This window comes from Numenius arquata, chromosome 2, assembly GCF_964106895.1.
Source record: "Numenius arquata chromosome 2, bNumArq3.hap1.1, whole genome shotgun sequence".
Taxonomy (NCBI): Eukaryota; Metazoa; Chordata; class Aves; order Charadriiformes; family Scolopacidae; genus Numenius; species Numenius arquata.
Genome location: NC_133577.1, coordinates 89,058,896 through 89,082,661, shown reverse-complemented (window position 1 = coordinate 89,082,661; position 23,766 = coordinate 89,058,896). Strand labels below are relative to the sequence as shown.

At 40.4% G+C, this 23,766-nt stretch overlaps 1 protein-coding gene across 4 annotated transcripts in view; it reads right to left on the bottom strand.

Annotated features, from left to right (window-relative positions):
* Nucleotides 1-23,279, bottom strand: part of PPP1R12A (protein phosphatase 1 regulatory subunit 12A) — a 126,044-nt gene extending 102,765 nt beyond the window's left edge. For all 4 annotated transcript variants that reach the window (XR_012463706.1, XM_074166371.1, XM_074166377.1 and 1 more), the window contains exon 1: nucleotides 22,926-23,279. Coding sequence is in view for 3 of the 4 variants with exons in the window: in XM_074166371.1 (XP_074022472.1) it covers nucleotides 22,926-23,162 (237 nt within the window). In the remaining variant the exon portion in view is untranslated. The remainder of the gene's footprint in view (nucleotides 1-22,925) is intronic.
* Between the last annotated feature and the right edge of the window lie 487 nt (nucleotides 23,280-23,766).

The following is a 23,766-nucleotide window of genomic DNA, read 5'->3' as shown; positions in this document are numbered from 1 at the left end:
GAGAGGATAATTGATTAACAACAAAATTCAGCTCAGCAGTCTTCATGATCACTTAGGAAATGAATGGAAATTCAGGTCAGGGCAAAACGAAAGCATACACCCGTCTTGGTTTAATGAGTGACAATTTAGAAGTCTTAAGCCTTGTCAGGTCACAAAGAATAACAAGTACTCTTCTTTCAAAACCTATGAACAGCTGACCTTGATCACATGCTAGGGCAGTGCTCATCCTCATTCTTATCACTAACTTGCATCTCGCAACTGTGGAGGACAGTGTGAAAGATGACGATGTTGCAGAACACAACCGTCGCTTTCTGAGGTCAAAGCCAAGGGAAGTTCAGATCCAGACTAGTTGAATCTAAATCCAACTCAAGTCACTTTCTGGCCAAGTAGCTTCCAGTAACTTTGCAGTTGTTCTTTGTATCTTCATACAACATCATATTGCTGATACATTAATCAATAAAAGAACATGCACATATATTTGCATTAAAATCAATGCAGATGTTAAGTTTCAGAAGAAGAGGTTTTGTTTTAAGAGAGATATGAGAATCAATTCTCTCAGCCCTAATGAAAAGCAACAGGACATCAGGGACACCACCAGCAGTACACTTATGAATGGATGAGGTTATTACCCAAGTAGAAGAAACAGCTGAGCTGTGTCAAATGCAAAGTTCCCACACACAAAGATGGCAAGCCAAAACAGTGGTGAGACAGAAGATACTCACACCACCTTGCTACTTTAGAGGTTTGTGTTTGACCGTACTATTCCAAAAGCAGAGCATATAATTATCCAGCAGACCAGAAAAAAGTACTTTGATATTGGCTGCAGTAAAACAGGTTTAGGTATTACCATAGATGGTTCCTGTTGCTAAGCAATTTATTTAGTTAGAACAGATGCAAACCGTGTGCTTAGATAAGAGTTATTTATTCCAGAGATGGGGAAAACAATGCCTTTGCAAACTAGAAAGCTGCAGTAAAGTTACAGCAATGTATAGTTTTAGAGAATCTAGAATATGTGATTTTAAATGTGAGTATTGAAAAAGGAACCTGCAAGTATACCAAGAAACAGCTGTAGAACTTGGCCCCAGCTGGGCAAGTCTTATGGATAATTTTACTAAAGCTGTGGCATTACAGGAGTTCAAGCGTTTCCAGGTGTAAAAGCAACATCCAGTTCTTGAGCCTGTGCTCACTACTGTCTACAGTAGTATCCTAAAAAGACTTGTAAATAAATTAATCATTGTTTCTTAAATAAGCATTGATAATTGAGGTTTTCAGATGAAGGTGTCAGACATAGATTAATAGCGTTCTTAGAAAAGTGATTAGAAATATTTGCTTAAGAAGATATCAAGTATAACTTGAATCAATTTTATCACAAATAGGACAACAAAAAAGGATGAATTCTATTTATTTTCCCGGTGTTTTAAATCACTGTGTTCAGGTGACTGTAGAGTCTAACAATGAGACTAGAAAATGTTGACAGACTCAAATATGGCCAATGCCTACAAAGGTAACTCAAAGCCCTTGCTTCAGAACTTCCCTGTTCTTATTTGGAAAGCTAATGCTATCTAGGGAAGAAGTCTACGCACACTTGTCCCTTAAGCCACCTACGTAATAAAGACATCATTCATGCAGGAGCCAACATCATCAGAGATTGGATGTGAGAAGGTAAAAGGAGTGTAAAACTGAGAATTATGACCTTGAAAAAAGTCAGTAAGAAGTTTCAGAGTAAGGTGTGCTTCATTTTCACTTCCTCTTGGGAAACCAGGTGACAAAGCCAGTTTTCTGTAATTTGGAGCTCATTTGGATCTCATAAAAACAGGACTTGGTTCCTCCCATGTTATAAGCATGTTTAGGGAGCATTGAGGTAACGAAAGAAGTTCCTATAAAATAAACATCTACCCAATTGCAACATGTATTACAACACAAGTTCCAGCTATTGTTTTGGTAGGTACCTGCTACGTGTCTAGCAATGCAGAGTATAACACTGCAGAATATAACTAGGTAGTTTAAGCAGAATAATCTAGTTTTTAGTTTTACTTTGGGCAAAGGTACAGCTAGAACAGCTTGAATTAGACAGGAAATCCAAGGAAAGAAGCACCTTACTGTTAATCTGATTAATGCCATTCTTTATATGAGACATCTATGAACTAGCCTACTCATAACTATGAAGTAATAAGTCCCTAATTACAGCAATCTTCCCTATTAATGCTTAATATTTAAAATTAGCCTGTACTTAATGTCTTGAACTGAAGATATGAGGTTTAAATAAAGGTTAAATGTGGAACTGTAATACACGATTCATCTTGCTTATAAGGAAATCGCTTATTTCTTCCATTTGAGATTTATTTGATCTACATCTCAGAACTCTGGCATGTAGACGCAGAACTGCAGAAGCTGAACAGTTGATGGCCCTCATGTCACCAGCAGCCTCCTCATTACTCCGGAGAAGTATGCGCTTATTGGCACAATCAGCAGAAGACAAGCAAATTGGCACCATCCTTATTCTTCAGGTTACATTCTGAAGTGTGCAGCATGAGTTTCCTCCGTTAAATTATACCTTAATCACAGATAACTGACTTGCATTAGCTTATGGTTCTTGAAATAAGGTAATTGACAAACTTTAGAATACCTAAGTCTGAAATATGCTTGGCCAAACCGGGAAATTTTAGTAAAAATGATACATGAACACTATGACTGAAGAGCCTGTGTAACTGGAAAACCAGCAGAATAGACTGATCCTCACCTAGTTTATGAAGTGCTTAAACTTAGCTTCTGTTGTAAGGATTACTGTTTGCCTTTTAGCTAATTTCTGTTTTCAACTTGTACTGAGTCATTTTTTCCATTACTGCAAGCTACTTTGTTTTTATTGGATGCTTGCAGTCTAAGCACGTTCAGAACATCACAACTTCAGAACTACGGTTAAAGCAAGATAAAATTTGCTGAAATTAACAATTAAAGTGAGCTTGAAGCAAGAGCTTATCTACTTTAAAAAAAAAAATCCTGCACAATACTTAAATACCAAAATACCAAGTTTAACCCATTCCTGCTTTGTCATCAAGTAGCATGTAGTAACAGTTCTATCACCTTTGGACGGATTTTAGGGACCTAACTTTTAGATTTTTTTTTTTTTTACCACCGGGGATCTTAATTTATACCATCACAGCTGCTAGAAGGTAATCAACTGTGCAGTTTTAATTTATTTCTTTAGAATCTTGGCTTTATATAAATGAAAGCTTAACAAAAACTACAGCCTGTTGAAAGATCCCTTGTCACATTACAAAGTCTCTGAGCAGCAAGATTTCATGTTTGTTTCTTTAATAGCTATTGCATTAAATACCTGCATACAGTATTACAAAAAAAACTGTACAGTTTACAGGTTCAGATAATTTCACATATGTAACAGCATTCCAATTTTCAAAGAAAACCAAACATGTTTAAAAGCTGCAGTAAAATTGCCCTAAAGAAATTCTAAATATTCCTATCTAACTGCTCCAACTGAATTCACCAGGTAAGGAAAAAAAAAAAAGCAACACACCACAAAACACAAACTGAACAGTGGACACTTTTTTTTCCCCTCAATATTTCTATAGTGCCCCTTGATTCACAGGTACAGATACAAATGAATTACAACCTACCGTTGACTGAACAGTATAAGAAGTCAAAAAAACTAACATTAAAACATAAGCTAGGGTAACTTTATGTATTTGATCACACTGTTCCTCCCCAAACTTCATCTACATCTTCCACTATGATGCACTGTAGAGCAGGAACGTCGTCTTCAGAGGTCTGTACAAAGCCCAGCACAAGTGAAGCCACCGTTTCATTAGGAATTTCTGCTGGGTGTGTACGTCAGTCAGATCATGGGAGAAAAGCTACTGAATACAGCAGTTACCATGTAACTCCCTGTATTACTACAACACCTAGGAGCTCAAGACATGGACCAGGATCTCCAGAAGAATCTATATCCACATCTGTGGAGCAGTTCGGGTTTTCTGGAAAAGGTTTCTGCTTCAATAGCCAAAAATCTGAGTGTAGCAAAAACCAGGAGCTTCCAAAAAGAGAAAAAAAAAAAAAAGAGAGCATTAGTTAGCACGCCACCAAAAGTCCTGAACTCCACAAACAATACTGCTGAAGAACTATCCTGGGCATCTAAATTTCTTCATCCATTTCTAAGAATGATTATTCAAAGCAGACAACCTAAACCATACTTTCATTAAAAAAAAAAAAATCCTCCTGCTCAAACTCATTTCTCATCAAGCCAGTGCTTCTTGCCTCTTCTCTTACTCATCTATTTGCATATTTGTGACTTTTTTTTTTTAAAAAAGGCCAATCTAAAACATAGATTGCTGCAAACTCTAGAAATGTAATGCAAGATAACCTATGCATTAAGTATTTGTTTACTTATACAGCACTAAAGTTAAGAACTGCATTTCACATCGCTGCTTTGTGGAACAAAGAATAATTTGCCATAACAAAACATGTTACTTTCTTTTCAAATCAAATCTTTTCTGTTTGGTATGCTGTTGCCATTCCTCCTCTCCGCTAGTCTCTCTGCTTCCTACGTTCTGCTTTTCAGCACAGACCACTACAACTAATACACTTAAGATGAACACAACTTCTGTCCAGGCTAATTTTGCAGTAGGTGGGAAGATTATAACAGATGCCTACCTATCTGCCAAAGAAATAAGCTCTTAGGTCCAGGAATATGTTGGGCAAGGCATGCCAACAGACCGAAGCTTGCATTTACTCTGGAGAAACAGACCTAAGCTTCCCTTTAGACTGGAGAGAAACTCCTTACTTGGACTGAACGAAACAGGAAAGACCACGCCACAAGCTATCAAGGTCAATATAATACCAGACAGCATTCTCAACCTGTCTGTCTGATAAATGTACATAGTTAAGAGCAGAGCAAAGATCATCTTACTCCTTCCAGTAACCTTGGGGGAAGAAGGGGAGAGAAGGGAAAAAAAAAAGAAAGAAAATGGCCAACCAGAATATAATAGGAAACACAAGATTGTTTGGTACCCAACTGCACTAAGTACTCAGTCTCCATACATTTACTTGCTTTCTATATCCAAAGACTTGAGTAAGTTAGAATTCCTTAGACCCTATAAATCAAAAGCCACATAGATTAAGAGGTTTGTTTTTTTTTTTTTTTTTAAAGTAGTAGAAGACAGCCCTCCCGTTTTCATTTCACCCATTTCACTCAGACAAAGGTTAGGCAAGTATCTTCCAGACACTTCAGTGGCAGAAGTAGTACAGACTACCACTATGCACTCAACAGCCAGCATCTAAAGGAGCTTTATATACTTTAAATACAGCCAACCTCACATCAGAAAGTAGTACCATGTTCACTGTGTCTACTCCAAGAGAGCTGAATCAGCAAGGTTGTGAAACCCATGCAACAGCAGCAGCTTCTTGTCTTCAAGGCCCAGGAGAAGACTTTTGGGTTTTTTAAATAATTTTAAGCAAATTGCAGCTCTGCTTTGTCTTCCACCTTCTTAATGATCTTCCAAACCAGCACTTTCCACTAAAAAGAATTCCTAGTCTGACCTGGCTACTTGGAAAGGATCCTAACCATTCTGCATATGTATGCCATTGTATTAGGTTTTTTGCGGCCCTAGGGCACAACTACAAGGGCCCTTTAAAAGCAAGGTTTGAATAAGGCTATCAGGACTGCAGTTTAAGGAAGCTGCATGATTTTTCTTCCAGTTTATGCAGGACCTTGCGAACACGTTAGCAGAACTGTTTTGTAGTTTGCCTGCATATACTCCCAGCTCTGCTTTTGCTTACAGGCCAGATTTTGGTCAAAAACAAGACCTGAAGGAGTGCTAGTTGCAAGCCTTCATCAAAACCTGAAATATACAGCAAGCTTTCACACAGAACTGAAAATTTCTACATCCATTAGATGATGGTTTTGTAAGTGGTCCCCCAGGAACGGCACAGAACACTAGCAGTAGTAGTAATACAATTTCACCCTGTTTTTGTCTTTAGTTTCCAAAGATAAACCAAGGATGGCACAGTAAACCTTCCATCTAGGCAAGAACATTTGTTCTGAGACACAGCGGAGCAGATTCATGGAAGTGTCATTTATAAGCACGTAGTTTATGACTTCTGCTTTTAATAGCCCTTTTAGTTCACCAATTCCGCGCTGACCTCTCAGACAGCAGGTAGTCAGGATCACAGCTGCATGCATAGCAAAATGTGCATACAAAGTTGTCAAACTATCCTAGTTTCCTGCCATTCAGTCTGTAAGAGCTGATTAAACCCAAATTAACAATAACTCCCTGCAACAGCAGCCACAGGAGCAAAGGTTGGGGGTACAGCGAGAGCTTGTTGTTTTAGGGGAGGAAAGGGGAAGAAGCTAGGGAAGATGAGGATTATGAAGAAAAGACTTATTAAAAAAACCACAACAAAAAACAAACACCACTTCAGATATTAAGCAGTGTCCTTATATAAACACGTGCTGGCTTTATTGAAAAGATCTTTGAATCACAGGTTGGAAGCAAGTGGTAAATACTAGAATCAACTGTCATTTCGTTGTTGAACAGAAAAGTTATGAATTTGCCTCAGTATGTGTCTCCTGGAATTCACAGCTGCTTGGCTCCAATTTCCATCTGCAAAATGAATAATTTCCATTTTAGGAGACCAACTTGCAGGAGGTCAGAGCAATCTGGCTATCCTTGATTACACGTCATGGTTGGTTACAAGCTGAAGGATCTGCTTGTGCTAGTACATGCACAAAATATAATCTGAGTTCATCACAGCAAGTGTACTAAAATTTCATCAGCTGAGGCCAAAGTTGCACTGAACTTCACTACTGAGATTCAGCTACTACTGGAAAATTTAACATCTGCTTCTAACAGTTCTAGCTCAAGTGTTGGATAAAATTACAAATTCAATAATCCCATAACACAATAATGGTGGTTAAGCATTTTGGCTTCATGCATTCAAAAACTTCTCCTCTATCTTCAAATTCAGAGGCATGTACAACTCGACATATGTTTCCTGGTTAGCAAGTGCAGAACATGCATCCTTCTTCCCCGCAGTCCTTTCAAAGAACCCAGAAAAAAGGATTACTGGCTTACAGGACTTGGTGGAAGTACCAAGTGTTTTAACTACTGGCATAATATGGGAAAGAATTATGACAATACAGAAAATTCACAATTCTTTCATCATATGGGGTGTGTATACTGAAGTCAGAGGTCAAACCCAATGCAAACATAAGTTAGGAGAAAGTTAAAGCCTGTCGATTCGAACACTCTTCCAAAAAAAAAAGTTACTGCTGACATATTTGCTTGAATTCCCAAGCTCAAAGAGAATGCTGTAAAAGTTTATTGCATCAAAGATTCAAAGACATAATTAAAACCAAAATTGAAGCTTTTGTTTTATGACTGAAGAGTACTGTCAACCAGCTAAGCACCTGTACTGTTAATCAAGACTGCCAAAAAAATAGTAAAAATAGTATGAAGACCTAGTAATAGCCTGGAGATATTACAGGTTAATTACACCACTACTATATACCTGAAGGTTCTAGAACCCACCTACCTATCCAACCCTGAACTCAAGGGATGCCACGACAGTCAATAAACTATGTGGCACGGAAACATCTCCTCCTAATAGCTGCAAAGAAAAGCCATTCAATGTTAAGAACTATTCAACTGTAAACTACATTTATGGTTAAGTGGGAGGGGAGAAAAAAATACACACACTTACACCATAATCAGCACAACAGCCTGTTTTAAAAATACACTGCCATTCTTTGGGCTAGAAACTAGAAGTTATTTAAGTGGAATCGACAGATCAAATTCAGATGCCTCCAAATACTTTTAAAACTAGACAAACAAACAAGAACACTATGAGACTGCTCTTACCTATAACCTCTTGATACTTGCTGATAAAGGATATCTATTTCTGTTGCAAAAGTAGAATTTTTCCTCACCAGAGTTGCTTAGAACTGCAACATCTTCTGCACAAGTTTGTGAGCTTTACTTCACATTGCAACTTCTACAGCCCTTTCCGTAACCAGTCCAATCTGATATTTTGCACTCTCTCATTCAGTGAGATGCAGCACTTCCCTTTGATTCTTGCTTTTGTGGACATTAGCTGTGACAGAGTCAAAGAGATAAACTTCACAACAAGTCAAAAGCCTCAGGTTAAACAGGCCTCTCAGAACACACGCTCAAACACAAGATGGCAAAGAAGCCAGAACTACTGGCTCAACTGCAAAAACACTCGCCTTGCTGGCTAAAGAGAGGATTCTCTTGGCATGATGGACTAAGTCCATTTAGCCAGTAACTTGCTGCCTAATTGTACTTTTCAGTTTAGACATTGTGCCAACCTGAAGGTATAATTTTACAAATTAAGTGCTGTTCTCATCCACTTCACTCCCCCAAAGCAGATGGGGCAGACAAATTACCTTTCCCTAGTTATTCCAGCAGGCCACCAACAGTTTGCTACTTGCCCTTCATGTATCAGCATAATCTCATAAGCAGCAACCTCCCTTTATTCAGCGTTCTTTTCTAAATTGGCAACACTATTATTGTTGTATGACTAAAGTGTTTCATGGAAGGAGGAAATCATATTTTCCTCTATGAGACTGAAAACTTCTTGCAGTACTCACTGGAGTAGTTAATAAGGTTTTCCCAAGCATTGTGTTATCATGGAGTCAGGTTCAACCAACTGACAAAACACAGTCACTGAAGTATTTGGAACTTTAAGTCTTATATTCAGAAACAAAGAAAACTGCAGAAAACCCACATATCATATTGTGCCTAAAGCAGGCAAATTATCTGCATCTTAATGTAAGAATTTAAGAAATTCTTCACCCAGATATTAAGAAGGTAAATAGCCTAACGGAGTCATCAATATTCTCAGTGAATCAAGATTCAGTGGAAGTGCCAGAAGCATTTCACGATCTACACACAGAGACTGACAAAAGCAAGAGTTCACAAAGAATCTTTGGTTCACTTCATTAGTTTTACAGGAACAACTCCTCGCATTCTGCTAGTCCTCGCATTAAGCGGAGTTAAAACATTACAGAGAGAGAAATTTACAGTGCAGTCATGGGTTTGCGATGTCATCTTAGGTATCCTCATGAAGTCAAGAGGAGAGGAAATGTAAACATCCTGTACCTGAATGTTCCTATCAAAGAAAGGAAACAAACCTGCAACAGACCTTTCTTGGAGGAAGAAATCAAAGCAGGGCACGTGCTGGGTTTCTATAAGCATCAGCACCTTGTTTAACTCTCTGTACATGCAGACTTGAATTCAGAGCCTGCTTTTATAATTCTAAAAGCACAAATAACTAACCAGTGATGCTTATTTATTGAAAGTTATGAGGCAAAAGAATTTGATTGCTGAGATCCAGTTTCTGTAACACGAGCAGAGCAAGGAGACAGGAGGAGAGAAAAAGGGACAATTTACCTGGATTAAAAAAAAATAAAAATAATCCTGGAGTTCACTGTTCTATCTTATGATCAGGGGAATATGTAATATGGGTGTCATGAATCTGACAGCTACAAGAGATAAGTACGTAACTATTGATAAAAAAGCTAATGATGTCATTCCTAGTTAAGTGACACTCCCCAGTTTTACAGTCTATCACATGAGCTCAACTGCCAAACCCCTGAAGCCAGAGTTTAAACCATCTTTGTTTTAAAAATTGAAGGTTCTGGCTTACAGTTTAAACAGTTTTAATTCTCAAGTAATATTTATAGTTTAAGCAGCAATAAAGCAGTCCAAATCAGTCGACTTATGCTGTTATTTGTTTACCTTCCAAGTATTAATAGAATGCAAAGCATGTTATCAAACACATTATCAGCAGTGAAAAATGGCAAATCAAGATGAACAGGAAAAACACAACAAATTTTCCCATATTCAAGTCATTTAATTTAGCTATACAAAATAGTATTAGATGGTTGCAGAGAAGAACTGAAAAGTGCTTGAAATCCTAGAAGAAATAAATTTAGACAGAAAAGCCTTACACAGTCAGAAGAGTTACCATCTTGTAGAGACTAAGAACTTGCTATTGTATGTGGAGGTAAGCAAACAGCTGCTGAAATACAAAGTCCCCAAAGGATCAAAAAAAAAAAAAAAAAGAGGGAAATTACACATCAGCTCTTCAAGCAAACACTTTTGAGTCATATCTCTGTGCAGTTGATAATAAACTCTGTGACTAAAGAACCTATGGCTCTGATGTCAACAAGGCTGCTTAAGTGCTGTTTGGTCTTTTATTGGAATCCCCATAGCTTGCATACCTTCAGCTTTTACTGATGCTTTTTATTTATACACCGTATTTTGAAAAACAAACTTAAATGGAAACCCATCTTTAATAAGACTACTACCATGTAAGCTTTTCCATGCCAGAATTTTCTTGTTTTCATGTTTTAATCCAGCATGTACACCTGACATGACAGGTCACTTACTCTAAAAAAGAACATCAAACAATTAATACCATCAACAGCTTTTAAAATCCACTGTCTTATTATTTGTCTTAGTAGGCTTGTCTGGCTTTTGTAAAGTTTTTAAGTCAAACTGAAGGTCACACCCAACAGCTAACCTTCCCTCAGAAACTGCTCCATACACGTCTGGAAAAACTCCCCTATTTCCATGTTGCTTGTGCCAGAGAGTCTGCTAATGATTAGGCTCCAGAAAGCTACAGAAGCTTGTTCACAGGTACAGCCACTCTCACATGGTTAGGCTTCTTGCAGCAAAACCAGGTGGCAGCTCCAGATGAATTTAAATTGATTTTAATCCCTCACAATGTGTCATCCAGTCAATCCATCTGCTACATCAAAATACAAAACTTCACCCAATGCATTGTGCCCTCCTCCTTTTGAATTGTGTGTACTTTTTCTTTCCTCTGTTGCACTGAACATGGAGATGAGCATCTCTTCAGGTTACTGTACTGTTCTGCTTTGGTGACAGGAGGGGCAATTATGCTAGAATCAAGAAAAGACTGAAGTCACAAAATGGTTACAGTACTCTTATTTGAATTGCAGTTGGAAATCTGTAATCCTAGGCAGAAATCGGAAGTTCTGAGAAGGCAATGGCACTTGGCATAAGGAAGCGGCAATTACTGTAACATTCTGGACACAGCACACTTCTCAAACTGGACAAACTGAGTTCATACGTCTAAATCTCAATTGATGAATACAGAAGGCAACAACTTAAAGTGGCAGTTATAGGGGTCCAGTTATCCTACCAAATATACCCAGGTACTCAATGTTGTAGCTGCTACTTAGGTTTCATGTTTACTTTACACAATCTTTATCAACTATGAACTGAAAATGCTGATTAAGAAAAAAACCCAGAACTCAATAGTTGTTTTACTGAGGAACTGTATTAAACTGTACTCAAAACCATATTAAATAGCTGCAATAGTCTTTAATAAAGCTTGTTCAAGGTGGTAGTTTTTCTTGAACAGAGAAGGGAAATGACATGTTTAAGCATGAAGTTCTTACTGAAGGCAACGTAACATTCAAAAACTTTGGGGAAGCCTCTAGCCTTAAACAAGACCAAAACCAACAAACTAAACATGAATACTAGCTAATCTATAACTAGCAAGAAGATAAATCAAACAGTCCTTCTCAGGCATGCTAAAACTACCACAGAATCACCTGGCACTTCCAAGTCTACAATGCCTGTTTCTCCAAACAGAACTTCCATCATCTGTGGTGGTTTTCGATTTTTAAATTTTGCTTTTCCAGGGACAGGGGGGGAAAAGTACTGTTTAAGAATTTAGATACACTGAATGGACTCTAGCAATTAAGACTTATTTTATATGTGTGTATATATATAAATAAAGTTGTCTCTCAAGCTGCCACAAAAGAATGACATGATAAAAAATGCAAAGGGACAGCTAAAAGGGAATGGGTTTTTCCTCCCAATGATGTAAATATCTTCTCTTGTAAATTTGCCTTCATGAAAAGGGAAGAGTTACATTTGGCATGCTGGTATTACCAAAGAGGTAAAGTAATCTACAACATGACACCATCACGTAAACTGAGTATGTGACACTAAATATTTTTCCCAATTAATGGTAGTCAGCTACATACAATTATCACTACATGAAGTTCAGTCTCCTCTATGGGGAGAAAAAGGAAAAGATGCCTAGTCCGCGTTTGGTTTTTTTAAAATAAACTCCTCATGAGACAGCATTGTCTTTAACATTGTTTAGACACTAGAACAGCACATGTATTCCAAACTTGACAGCCTTATAAAATTAGGTTATCGTAGCTATTCATTAGTGCAAAGTTAGCCCATTAGCAAGGAATTAGTCAGGAATTACTACTTTTAAGTGAAGAATAACTACATACAGAGGTTAGCACTAAAATAATCTAATTCAAGAACAACTCTCTAGAGAAAATTAGGGAAAGGATAAAATCCCCCCTCCTCTCATCCTACTTGCAGAAAAGAAAGTAATACCTCTTTTAATCAAGAATTCCTATATACAGGCAGTCAGAGGTTGCCTTTGAAGTTTCCATACTTCACATCAGTATCTACAGTTGCATCCAGCACTGCTAAGTGTTGCCAAAGCATAAGTTTCTCAAGGCAGCCTCTTCCTGGATTCCGACTGCAGCTCCTCTAACTTAGGTCTTCCTTTTCACAGGCTATCACAACCTATAAACTAATTTAGACACACACCTCCCCAGTTTACATTCAGGATGTTTATATCTGGAGCTATTTGTGTGCCAAAATGAGAGTTTTTCTTCTTATCCTAGAAGCAGCAAGTGCAACATTTCCAGTTTATTTGCAGCAGTCAAATCTTGTAACAAACAATAGAGAAGGTACTCTAAAAAATCCAAATGCCACTTGAGCTTGCTAACACAGACCTATATCGACACTTGTTTTTACAATGTTATGGAGCGCAACATACTCTTCAAATGCTAAGAAAACAATTGGAAAGGAGCTCCCTCACCCCAGCATCTTATTACATGGGTCAGTAACTGATAAAACACTTATACAAAATATGCAGTATGTCTTCTGGCATTCACACTAAGTCGTCTTGTATTTTTCTTTGAAACAGTAGTTTTTAAATCACCACTGCTATATTCACCTACAGCTATGGGTAAAATTTGTTTATAAAATAACTTCATGAGCTTTCTTTGAAGTTACATTTGACAGATCAGACCAAAGCCAGGTACACTGTGGATAAAGTGTGACACTGCAAATTGCAGGTAAAAATATGAAGAAATTATTTCCCATAAAACCAAGTTTGAGGGCAGCTCAACAAAAACACAGGGCAATCATATACTTGTCATTGGCCTCCTTCACTATTTTACAAGTGTTAAGCACAAGGGCCACTAAATCTGTTAAGTTACTCCTTCACAGAGCTGGGGGAGCTTGCTTCTCTTACTAAGCGTACAAATACACAATAAGCACTGTGACAGACAAGTATCAGCATTCAATACCACTGTTATACATGTAGAAATGCAGCTGTACAGAGACACAAACGCCAAGCATTTGGCTAGGGTGCCTGCAGGCAAGTAGAAAATGAGTGACCAGAAAGCTACGTCCGGAGAGATTCACAGAAACCCACCGTCAGCCACAGTGTTAGTGCAACCCACCCTCTCTGCTCTGCTATATTCAGAAGTCAATAAACTGACGTTACACAAAAATTCTTACAGAGATAAAGTGTCAAACTTTTATTTTCCATTGAGTAGGAGACAAAGTGCACACTCTTCATGGAAAAAAAATCTTTATCATTAGGACCCAAAATAATTTAAGTTGCACTAGTTTAACAAAATAAAAGTGGTAGCTAATTGTGAAGTATGGTAAGCTTTCTAAAAGCATTGTTTTATAGGGTTTGATAAAAAAATAAGATTATTGCTTAGCAACAAGAGTCCCAGTCTGGCCCACAGGCACAATGCTGTCACCCCAATCTTCACTTTTCACTTTGACTGAAACCTAAGGCAATTCATTTTTGCCCAAGCTCGCAGCAAGTTCAGTACCATGCTGGACTGACCTGAAAACATTTCCAAAGAACAGGTCAGTAAAACAAGTTTAAGAGTTGTTGACTTTTTGTAACTATATTAAAAAAATAGCTTAATGCTACAACAACAATAAGCAGGGTTACTTCTATTTTATAGAATACAGGGAAGGTAGTCAAAATTAAGACTGATTGAGGGGATAATACCAATAGCTTTGGACTGTTTCATCTCCAAGATGGGGCAGGGGACAGAGTTTTAGAAAAACCCTCATTGATTTAATTAAGATAATTCACTTAATTAACCCTACTCATTCAAGTATAATTGCATACATTTGTGAACATACTGCAAGTAAGAACGCTTTTGTGAAAACTTGGGATGACATGCTTTGCAGCTTTAAAATAACAGATTTTCCACTTCAGTAACAGAAGCATAGGTTTTCAATCAAGAACGCTATAGCAAATTTCAGGACATTAGTAAGCCAACAGTTTCAAAGCCAGAAGTCCGAGACGGTATTTTGTTTTCAAAAGGGGCCCACGAGGATCCCAGATTTGACAGAGGAATGCAGCTTCTCAGTAAAAGCTTCATCCAAGTTAAGTGTTTCAGGAGGTAGCACTGACCACACGCATACATCAGCGTACACACTTGACATCTGTGCTCACCTTTGGTACCAGATCAAGATTTTGTCTTTTTGCCATAAACAAATAACCAAGTCAAGTGTGATATATTAAGAAAAATACTGTTAGATAAGTTCATTTTGTAAGTCTGAAGCAGAACTATTAACAAACACATTTTACATTGCTAACGTTCATTTTGGTCATTCTGTGAAAGAACCAAAACAATAACAGGAAAATGAAATTCACAAGAAAAGTGGCACACATATATATATACACACATGTATGCATATTTCAGATCCACAACAAAAGGCCAAGACTTGCATGTAATCCCCTGATGTAGAAACCTCAAGTATGTATATAGAAGATACTTTGGTTACTCTTTTAGCTTCACAATCAGGATGGTAAAACAGCAAAGCTAAGTAAATAATCACCCCAGAACTAAAACTTGCATACTCATCACTACTGACTGGCCAACCGATTCTATCAAAGCAAGCTGTCATAGTCTGAATTCAAGACCATGAATTACAATCATAACATGGGAAAATAAGTCAAAGGATATTTCACACTGATTTTTTTCTTTAAATAAAATCAGTGAGACTTGGCCCTGATAGAAATGGTTCCAGCTTTAAACATTCTAACAGCCACAGCTTACAGACATTTCAGTATCAAAACAGCCAGTTATAGACCAATGTAAAATTAAAGTAATCCAAAGTTACAGCACTATAACAATTTATATGTTGTCTTTAAGACAAACCTACTTACATACATAGGCCCAAAATGAGGCAGAATTTGCTGGGCAAGTTTTTTTCAAGGGTTTCACCCTCATGTTAAAGCCAACTCCACTCCCCACTGTTTGACAGACCTTTAGAAGCCATTAGTCTAAGAAATATATTGTTCAAAGACTTCATCATATTCCTCTAATTTTGGTTTTGTGAATGAGTTGTCAAAGACTCAGTGTTTCTAGGATAAGCACAGTGGCTGATTCAGCGTTCTCAAAAAACAATTGAAACAGAAAAGCTGGATACCAGGTCTTGTCAAAAAAAGCATTTAAAAAATAATCCAGAAATACTTTCCCTCTACTCCTAAGTGCCCTGGTCATCTTTTGCCTTCTTGTTTTTATCCTTACAGTCTTAAAATTACTAGAAAGGAAACAGCTGAGGAATGCTGCCACTCTTATGCCATGCTTCTTTCCATTGACTGTCATTTCAGGAATGCATATAGGAAAGTAAAGCAGCCTGGAATGTCTCCACCCATCCAGCAGCATCAGACGCTGCCCAGCTTACCGACCGCTCCACTGCCTTGCAGCTGCATTCCAGTTTGCGTTTTTATGGTTACCCAGATCAATGAAGAAAGATATATTGTTAGGCACCAATATAACATTTGTTAGGTACATGTCCTCAGGCGCTGCATGTCCTATATGCATATACTCTATACTGATACTATAGTATGGCAGTAACAAGGCTTAATTTACAGTTTCTTGGTTGCAAGAGTCCCAGAAGGCTGTACTCATGCCATAGTAGTCCAAAACCATTACCACATTCTTTTCAGAGTATATTAGTTTATCTACATCTAACCTGCCTGAATATATTCTTGGAGAAAATGTAAGTACTTGCTAGAACACATGCATGTTCCTCAATTCCACATCCTGTCAGCCCAGCCTCACTAGTCACAATTACACAGAAAGAGGCAAGCAATTTGCTGGGCTCTCAGTTTTTTAAGAAGATTTCAGTTAAGTGTCCTACTAGCCCAAGTAACAACTTTGAGAAAGAGAGCAAGTGAGAATATGAGTGAAGGGATAAACAAGTAAGGAACTGGCCAAGAGCCTGTCAAACCATCTGTTCCAACTGAACATATACCCTTAAGCCTGGAATACGGGCACCCTCGGTTAGAAGACCTAATCTGTATCTCTATGAATGATTTATACCAACTGCTTGTGTCTCCTAGCCTCAGATTTAGCTAACAAACTGAAATTTAGTAATGTGCTAAAAAATAACACGCTTGCTGTTACAATGCCAAGATCAAAAAGGCCTGAAATCAAACGTGTTCACATCTCTTTTCTTCATACATACAAGACCACATCTCATCTACTCTTACAAGGTTCTTTTAATGATTTATTATGAAAAAGTGTTCTAACAATATGCCAGAATACATAGAAAACCACAGATAAAGCTTTAATGTAAAAGCAGCATTAATGCTACAGTGAAATTCATAGTTATAGACCAGTAGAAATTGTCCCTGAATGTTAGCATCAGTGAATACTAAAGCCCTACCAGCTGAATTCATCCTTACATTGAAGGTAGAACTCCTCCTCCATGACTAGGTAAGTTTAAGAAATCTATCAATTACACTAACACAGTAACTTGCTTTAAACACTTAAAATAATTACTGTATGCTGGGATTCACTTGGGTTATTTTATTTGTGCAGAAGAAACTTCCACAGCAATGAAAACTGCTGTGTAACCAGACACAGAAATTCCAGGTTCAAGCTTGACAGACCATGAAGAGGCCAAGCGACACTTGGAGATAACAAATGTAAAAAAGGTGAAAACATTGTTACTTGTTCTTTTATAGAACACCAAGCAGAACACAATTCTTTTGAACGCAGCATTTAAATTTCCACTATTAAAGTATGTTTTGAAGGATTACATCTTCTTTTCTTCTTCTTGCCCCCATTTCAAAGGGAAAAAAAAATAAGATCTTAGATGACAAGATCAGTAAGAAGTTAAACAAGTACCTACTGTAGAATCTGAACCTAGCTACTGTAACTATGGAGAGAAAAGATCTATGGCCCACACAAGTACCAATTCCTATTACAAAGGGGATTTTAAACAAATATGCCTCTGTAGTCTAATTACTGAGTGAAGTCAATCAACATTACACTTATTTCACGACTCATTTTCCCTGTGCTTTGTTGTACAAATAGAGAACTAAAAAAAAACGGGGGAAAAAAAAAATCAGGATAACATAATATAAGCTCAGCAAACAACTCAAAATTTGCAGTTGCACATTATTTACAATGAGAGTATTAGGGGGTTCGGTGAATGGGAGGTTGTTTCCCCTCCAAACACCGAGATTTAGGCATCAGGTTCATAACCTAATAGAAACATTTAAGTTCTCTTACTTGATAGTCTTGAAAAATTAACAGGTTTGCCATACACACCACTATTTTCACCCTCCAAAAGAGGCAGCACAGAAGTCATAGCTAGGAGGTTACCAAGATAGCTTTGAGCTATTTCCATACCTTCCTTACCCTTGGTTATTGGGTGCTGCTGCTATGATGCAAACACCCTAGAGATTTAAGACTGTAGCAACCTGTTCTTTGCTCTTATGACTTGACATGCTCCGCATGCTGTGGCCCCAGCTCAAATACATGACCTGTGTTATCATTCATCAAAAAGGATCCCGACAGCACAGCCTTAATGCCCTCTATCAAGTTCTAAGTCAAAGAGATCCATTGCTGGTAGATTTTATGGGCCTTCTTCATTACTCTTTTCTGTTTGAAAGGATGTCGTAACAAGGACGACAGTTGATGCCAACTGTAACGATACACTTTACCGTATCAGGTACTATGAGCATGCCACCAGGAGTCCTGACAGAATTTTTCACATAAACTATTGCAGAAACTCCCACAAAGGAAGGTACTTGCTATCCAAGAAATAAATCCCATAGAACCCACAGGAAATACTAGAACAGCAGTAACTGTCCTTAATCAGTCAGAAAGACTACAGGTTCAGTGAAACATGCTTGTGAAGAGTTTCTCAGCATCTTTATTACTACTGAGGGATCAATGCAGCAGAGTCCTGCAGCAGTGGCATCAAATCAAAATTTCTGTTTAATACTGCATACTGCTATGCCTGCAAACTAATACATAACCATGATGTGGGTAAAACAGTCTCACCTTCATATTCAATCTAGTACTTGAAGAGTTGCAGAAAGACACTGATATTTGCAACAGAGAGCACGCCTTTGGGGAACTTTGCTTAATTAAACTGTACTTGCCCTGGGCAAAAAAAAAAAAGCACATGAATCCTTCATTAAGGATAAGGAGCCTCTCTTCCTGTTTAGCCTTCACCAGTGACAACACCTACAGTACTCAATGATCCCCATGCAGAAACAGTCAAGACAATTTCCCTTATCTTACCTCCAAAGCAGCACCCTCCCCAGGAAGAGGTGAGATCAAGACAGCAGGACATGTTCCTTTCACGCTATATGGTGGAATTAGGCCGCAGCACCCATCTCCCTCACCCAGAGAGAATGAGGCCAAAAACCAGGTTACCGCCTCCTAAGTCTGAGCAGCCTCAAAAAAAAAAAAAAGCAGCCAAAAAGCAGGCTGCATAAATTGTCATACCTAACCGCAGCCTAATCTCACCCGCCTTCTTTATCAGGAGCAGGCAGGTACTCCACAGCACACACCCCATGCTCCCAGGGGAGCAGCTTGCACAGGAAATCCAGCCTTCCAGGAAACTGGACACATCACGGTCCCTCCCCGCCACAAGCAGCCTTCCCATGGTACTGCCCAGAAAGGGTGGGCTCCTCTTTCCTGTACAAAGATCTACATAACTTTTAGACAAACTCCTTTCGGTCACTTAAGCAATAAATACTAATCAGAACCAGCAAACCAAGTCCTTTTTCACAGAGGGCAAGGAAAGAGAGGAGAGAGTCCAAACTCTGATCCTAGGCTTTCAAGAAGATAGAACTGACTCCTGCTCTGAATAAATATGCCCGTCCCTAGGAGGGACAAGGTTTTATGAAAAACAGTATATAGTCTCTTCTTAACATTATTTCAGAACATGCCAGTTTTCCCCTCACTCTGCAGAAACTATTAATCTGTGAGGTCACAGCTCACCTTTGGGCTTTTTTTTTTTTTTCTCAAGTTCTCCTTACATTCAAAAGTTAAGGCAGATTAGAAAAGCTACACTATCTGTAAATCAGATCTCATCCTATATGACAACTGTCTAGGAAGGCGGTATTTAAAAACAATCAACTTTAACCTCCACTAGATTAACGGAACAACATCTGATTGTAAATTTAAGGTCTAATTTAAAAGTATTCTGGTCTTAAAGACACATATACACAGTATGTATATAATGCAGGATATCGCAGCAGAATATTGCATATACCTCCCACAGAAAAATGGTATACCCAGTTTCGTCCTTTGTGCTGAAGGCCTAACTTGAACATACGCTAGAACAACTTAAGAAGAATGACATTTGAATCCAACATTACATACAGGAAGAATAATCATCATCTAATGACTTTTTTTTTCCCCTTCTGCAAGATTTTTAACTCAGAGAAATTTAATTGACACATCCTCAGATGCTCATTTGCAAATATAAAACAAAGTCACTCATTGGCAGTGTCAAGAGATGAAGAGAGTAGCCATGTATATACTCTCCCCCTTCCTCCTCTGAGCTATGAAGCCAATTGCAGTTTTTTCTTTCCTGTATGCATCAAGAGGAGACAATTCTATGTAAAGCTTTTAGATGGCGATGCCACTCTACCCCACTGACAAAGGAAAACTTCAGCTAATGGCTTTAGTAACAAAGCTTGATGTTCCATTAAAGACCAGACCTGAAGTTCACCAGAATTTCAGGATTAGTACTTTCCCCTCAGAACTTCCAACTACCTGGGCTGTGGAAAAGAAAACAGAGCTTAAGTCCCTTCCTATAACTGCCGTATCCAGCAGGAAAACCAAAGGCTGAATAGTATATGAAATATTTAATTCTATTGCTATTACAGACATATGTATTTGTTCTTAATAACCACAAAAAAAAAGTTAGATACAAGACAAAAAGGAAGAGTCACTGTATCTTTGCTGAGATAAATTTATTCCTGTGAAGTAGTAAAGTCTACACGGGATCTGACAGACAACACACAAAAACCCAACAACCAAATAAACAAAAAACCACAAAGGAACAGCAAACCACAGCAGTCTTAAACACAACAATGTGGACTTCGATACAATTGACATCCCTCAGTCAAAACTGTCAGGATGAGTGACAAGTGTTTGAAGAGTTTCCTTTGGGAACAGATACAGCTTTGTTCCATGCCAACATCAAATCTGATTAAATAAATTCATGACTGCATCATATAGGTTCTGCACCTTTTATATGCAGCATTACAGGAAGGTAAGATTTATTGATAATAACAAAGTTAAACCATTCAGAGTTGGTCATGGGCAGGGGTTTGTAATATGCTTTTTTTTTATATAATAGTAACATTCATTTACTGGACTGCCTCAAGTGGATTATAACTTCACAATTGATCTTATTTGCTTTTAATATCATAAAACCAGAAAAGGCTCTTCAGTATCACTAGATGGGGGGGGGGGGGGGGGGGCGGGAAAAGCAGGGGAGGAGGAAAGTAAGCAAGAGTTTTAGCATCTGTTCCCTTAGACTTTGCCCTTCCAAACTGCAAGCTGACTACAGGTAAAAAGAAGGGGGGCATAAGCTCAGAATGACCTTGATGAAAGCTCTCTTGTATATAGTATCAAAGACATTTTGAAAAAGCCATCTAGACTTCACAAACAGAGACAGCATCATTCGTCTCCTATTCTAAAAAGAGCTAAACCAAACGTCATCCTTTCCTACCAATCACTGGAGTACGCTAACTTGTAGACCCAACAATCTAACCAGTTAAGGTATGCTTTCTAATACAGCACACTCCTGGAAGCATGAAGCAATCTTAACTTGATTAGAGAAGGATAAATACATAAAACCTCACTACTGCATGACAGGCTAGCCTGAAGTCAGGTAACTGTGCTGCAGTAACATGCTGACAGGCCTAACCACAACACACATTCATTCTTCCAGTTCAGTTCACAACTGAAAGTAAACCAGTACTCTTTGCAGGGCTGCAAGTGACAACTCATACACAGGAAATAGAGCAAAGAGTAGTAGAAATTTACATTATATGTTCAGGAGGGGATTCTATCCAGTACTATGGGGCAACTTATGCCTTTGTAGAGCCTCACACCCTTGAAAAATCTACATGGGATGGGTAAAATACATTAAACAAAAACGAAGTGGTGAATTTAAGAAAAGCACTATATAACAATGTCCTAATTGCCTCACCTAACTATTCTGGGAAGATTTCTAATTGATCAACCTACATCTCATCATCATTAAGATTTCCCCCCTCCCCCCCAACTACTGAACAGCTTTCAAGCTGCAGAACAAGCAGCTAGCCTGTCAAAGATCATTTTCCTGCTTTTCGGATATCCAGAAAATTAAAAATTGTATGGAAGCTTTTAGCCTTCTAGAGAAACAAAAACTATTCAGGCAAACCCGCATTATCTCTGGATTGCCACAGCCTTTCCTTATTTGGCTAACGTTTTGAGATTCCAATCAGACTGCTATGAAGTTCAACATGCACAAAGCATCCATTTTGAGGAAACTTCACAGCCAGTTTCCCTTCCATTCCCCCCCACACACACTTCTACCCCAAGTGAAAGTTATCTCCCTCAGCACCAAACCCCCTCCCACATACCCACACCAGAACAAAGCAACATGGATTCGGGTGTGTTGTGGTTTGTTGGTTTTTTGTTTTGGATTTTTTTTTTTTTAACTGCTCTCCAACGCAGGAAAGAAAACTGGAAGAGCCCTGCTCCCCATAAAGTTCAGCTCTCACACTGCGGCAGAAGCCATCCCTGAAGAAAGCGAGCAGCCTGTTATTGATACATGCTTCTATATTGGGAACAAAACACTGGTTCCCCTTAGAAACCGGGGAGAAATAGATGATCCCTCTCTCCGCCCGCACACACACACACACACACACAGGAGCGGGGTTTAATTGCCCAACCGGTACGACACCGAGGAGACGGGGACAGCGGGAAACTGCTACCGGGACCCCGGGCCGGGGGAAGCGCCCCCCCTGGGGCCCGCCCGCCTCCTCACCTGCCGGCCGGCACCCCTCCGCCGGGGGGCACCTGTCCCGGCCCCCTCCCGGGGCTCCCCCCGTCCCTCCCGAGGGCGGCGCTGCCCACAGGGGAAGCCAGGCGAGCGGGGAAAGCGAAAGAGGGTCACCGGCACCTCCCCGCCGAAGGAGAGGCCCGGCCGCCCCCTATCCGACCCCCGGCCTACGGGGAAGGGGGCGCAGCCTCTCGCCCCCTCCAGCCCAGTCGGTCCGGGCCGCTCCCCCGCCGCCCGCGAGCCTGACTCCGGTGGCCGCCGCCTCCCGCTCCCGGCCCCTCCCCGCCCCGGCGGAGGGGAGAGCAGCCGCCTCCGGCCCCTTCCTCCTCCACCTCCTCCTCCTCCCAGGGGGGCACTTCGCCAGCCGGCCTCGCCCCCCCCCCCCCCACTTCCCCGCCTGCCCGAATCCCGGTCCCGCCGCCGAGCTCCCCCCCGCCGTCCCCTTGCCGGCGGGAACGGCTCCGCACCGACCTGGTGGAGCGCGGTGAGCCCGTCCACATTGGCGTAGTTGATGTCGGCGCCCCGCTCCAGCAGCCGCAGCACCTCCTCCGTGTCCCCGCTGGAGCAGGCGGCCAGGAAGACGGCGCCGTCGTCGAACTTCACCTTGGTCTTTTTGCGCTTGACCACGGGCGGCTCCAGGTCGGTCTCGGAGCCGATCCAGCGCTTCAGCTGCTCGTTCCGCTTCTGCTTGGCGTCCGCCATCTTCATACCCCGCTCCTACCGGGCCCCCTTTCGCTACCGCCGCGCCGAGGATAGACTATATACCGCCAGTATCCCACAGCGCACCGCGGCCCAAACTCGCCCTCGCTCGCTCGCTCACCCACCCAGACGGAGGGCGCAGGGCGGGAGGGAACCGGAGGGGCGGGGCGCCGGCGGCGGCCTCCTTAGCATAATCCCGCGAGATTTCCCGTCGGCCGGGCGGGGAGGCGGGGCGGGGGGCACGGTGCCGGGGAGGGCGGGGTAATGCCGACGCCACCGGCTCTGTCGTGAGCGGGGCGAGGCTGGCTCGGTTTGCCTCATGCCGGGCCCGTGAGTTCAAGAGTTCAGCCGAAGGGTCACCGGCGTTCCCCTGCCCCCTCCCGGGGCGGAAATCGCCGCATGGCGCCCGCTGCCTGCCCGGGCCTCGCCCTCGGGGCCTTCTCCCGCCGCTGCGGCCTGGGTCTGCCCTCGAGGCTGAAGAAACACACTGGGAAAACGAGGAGGGCCTTGCCCATAAAACGGCCGTCACCGAAGGGTGACCGGGGACATAGGTCTCCAGAACGAAGTGTGTGGGGAGAAGGAATGGGACAGTTATTGAGGCGTCTGGTCTAGG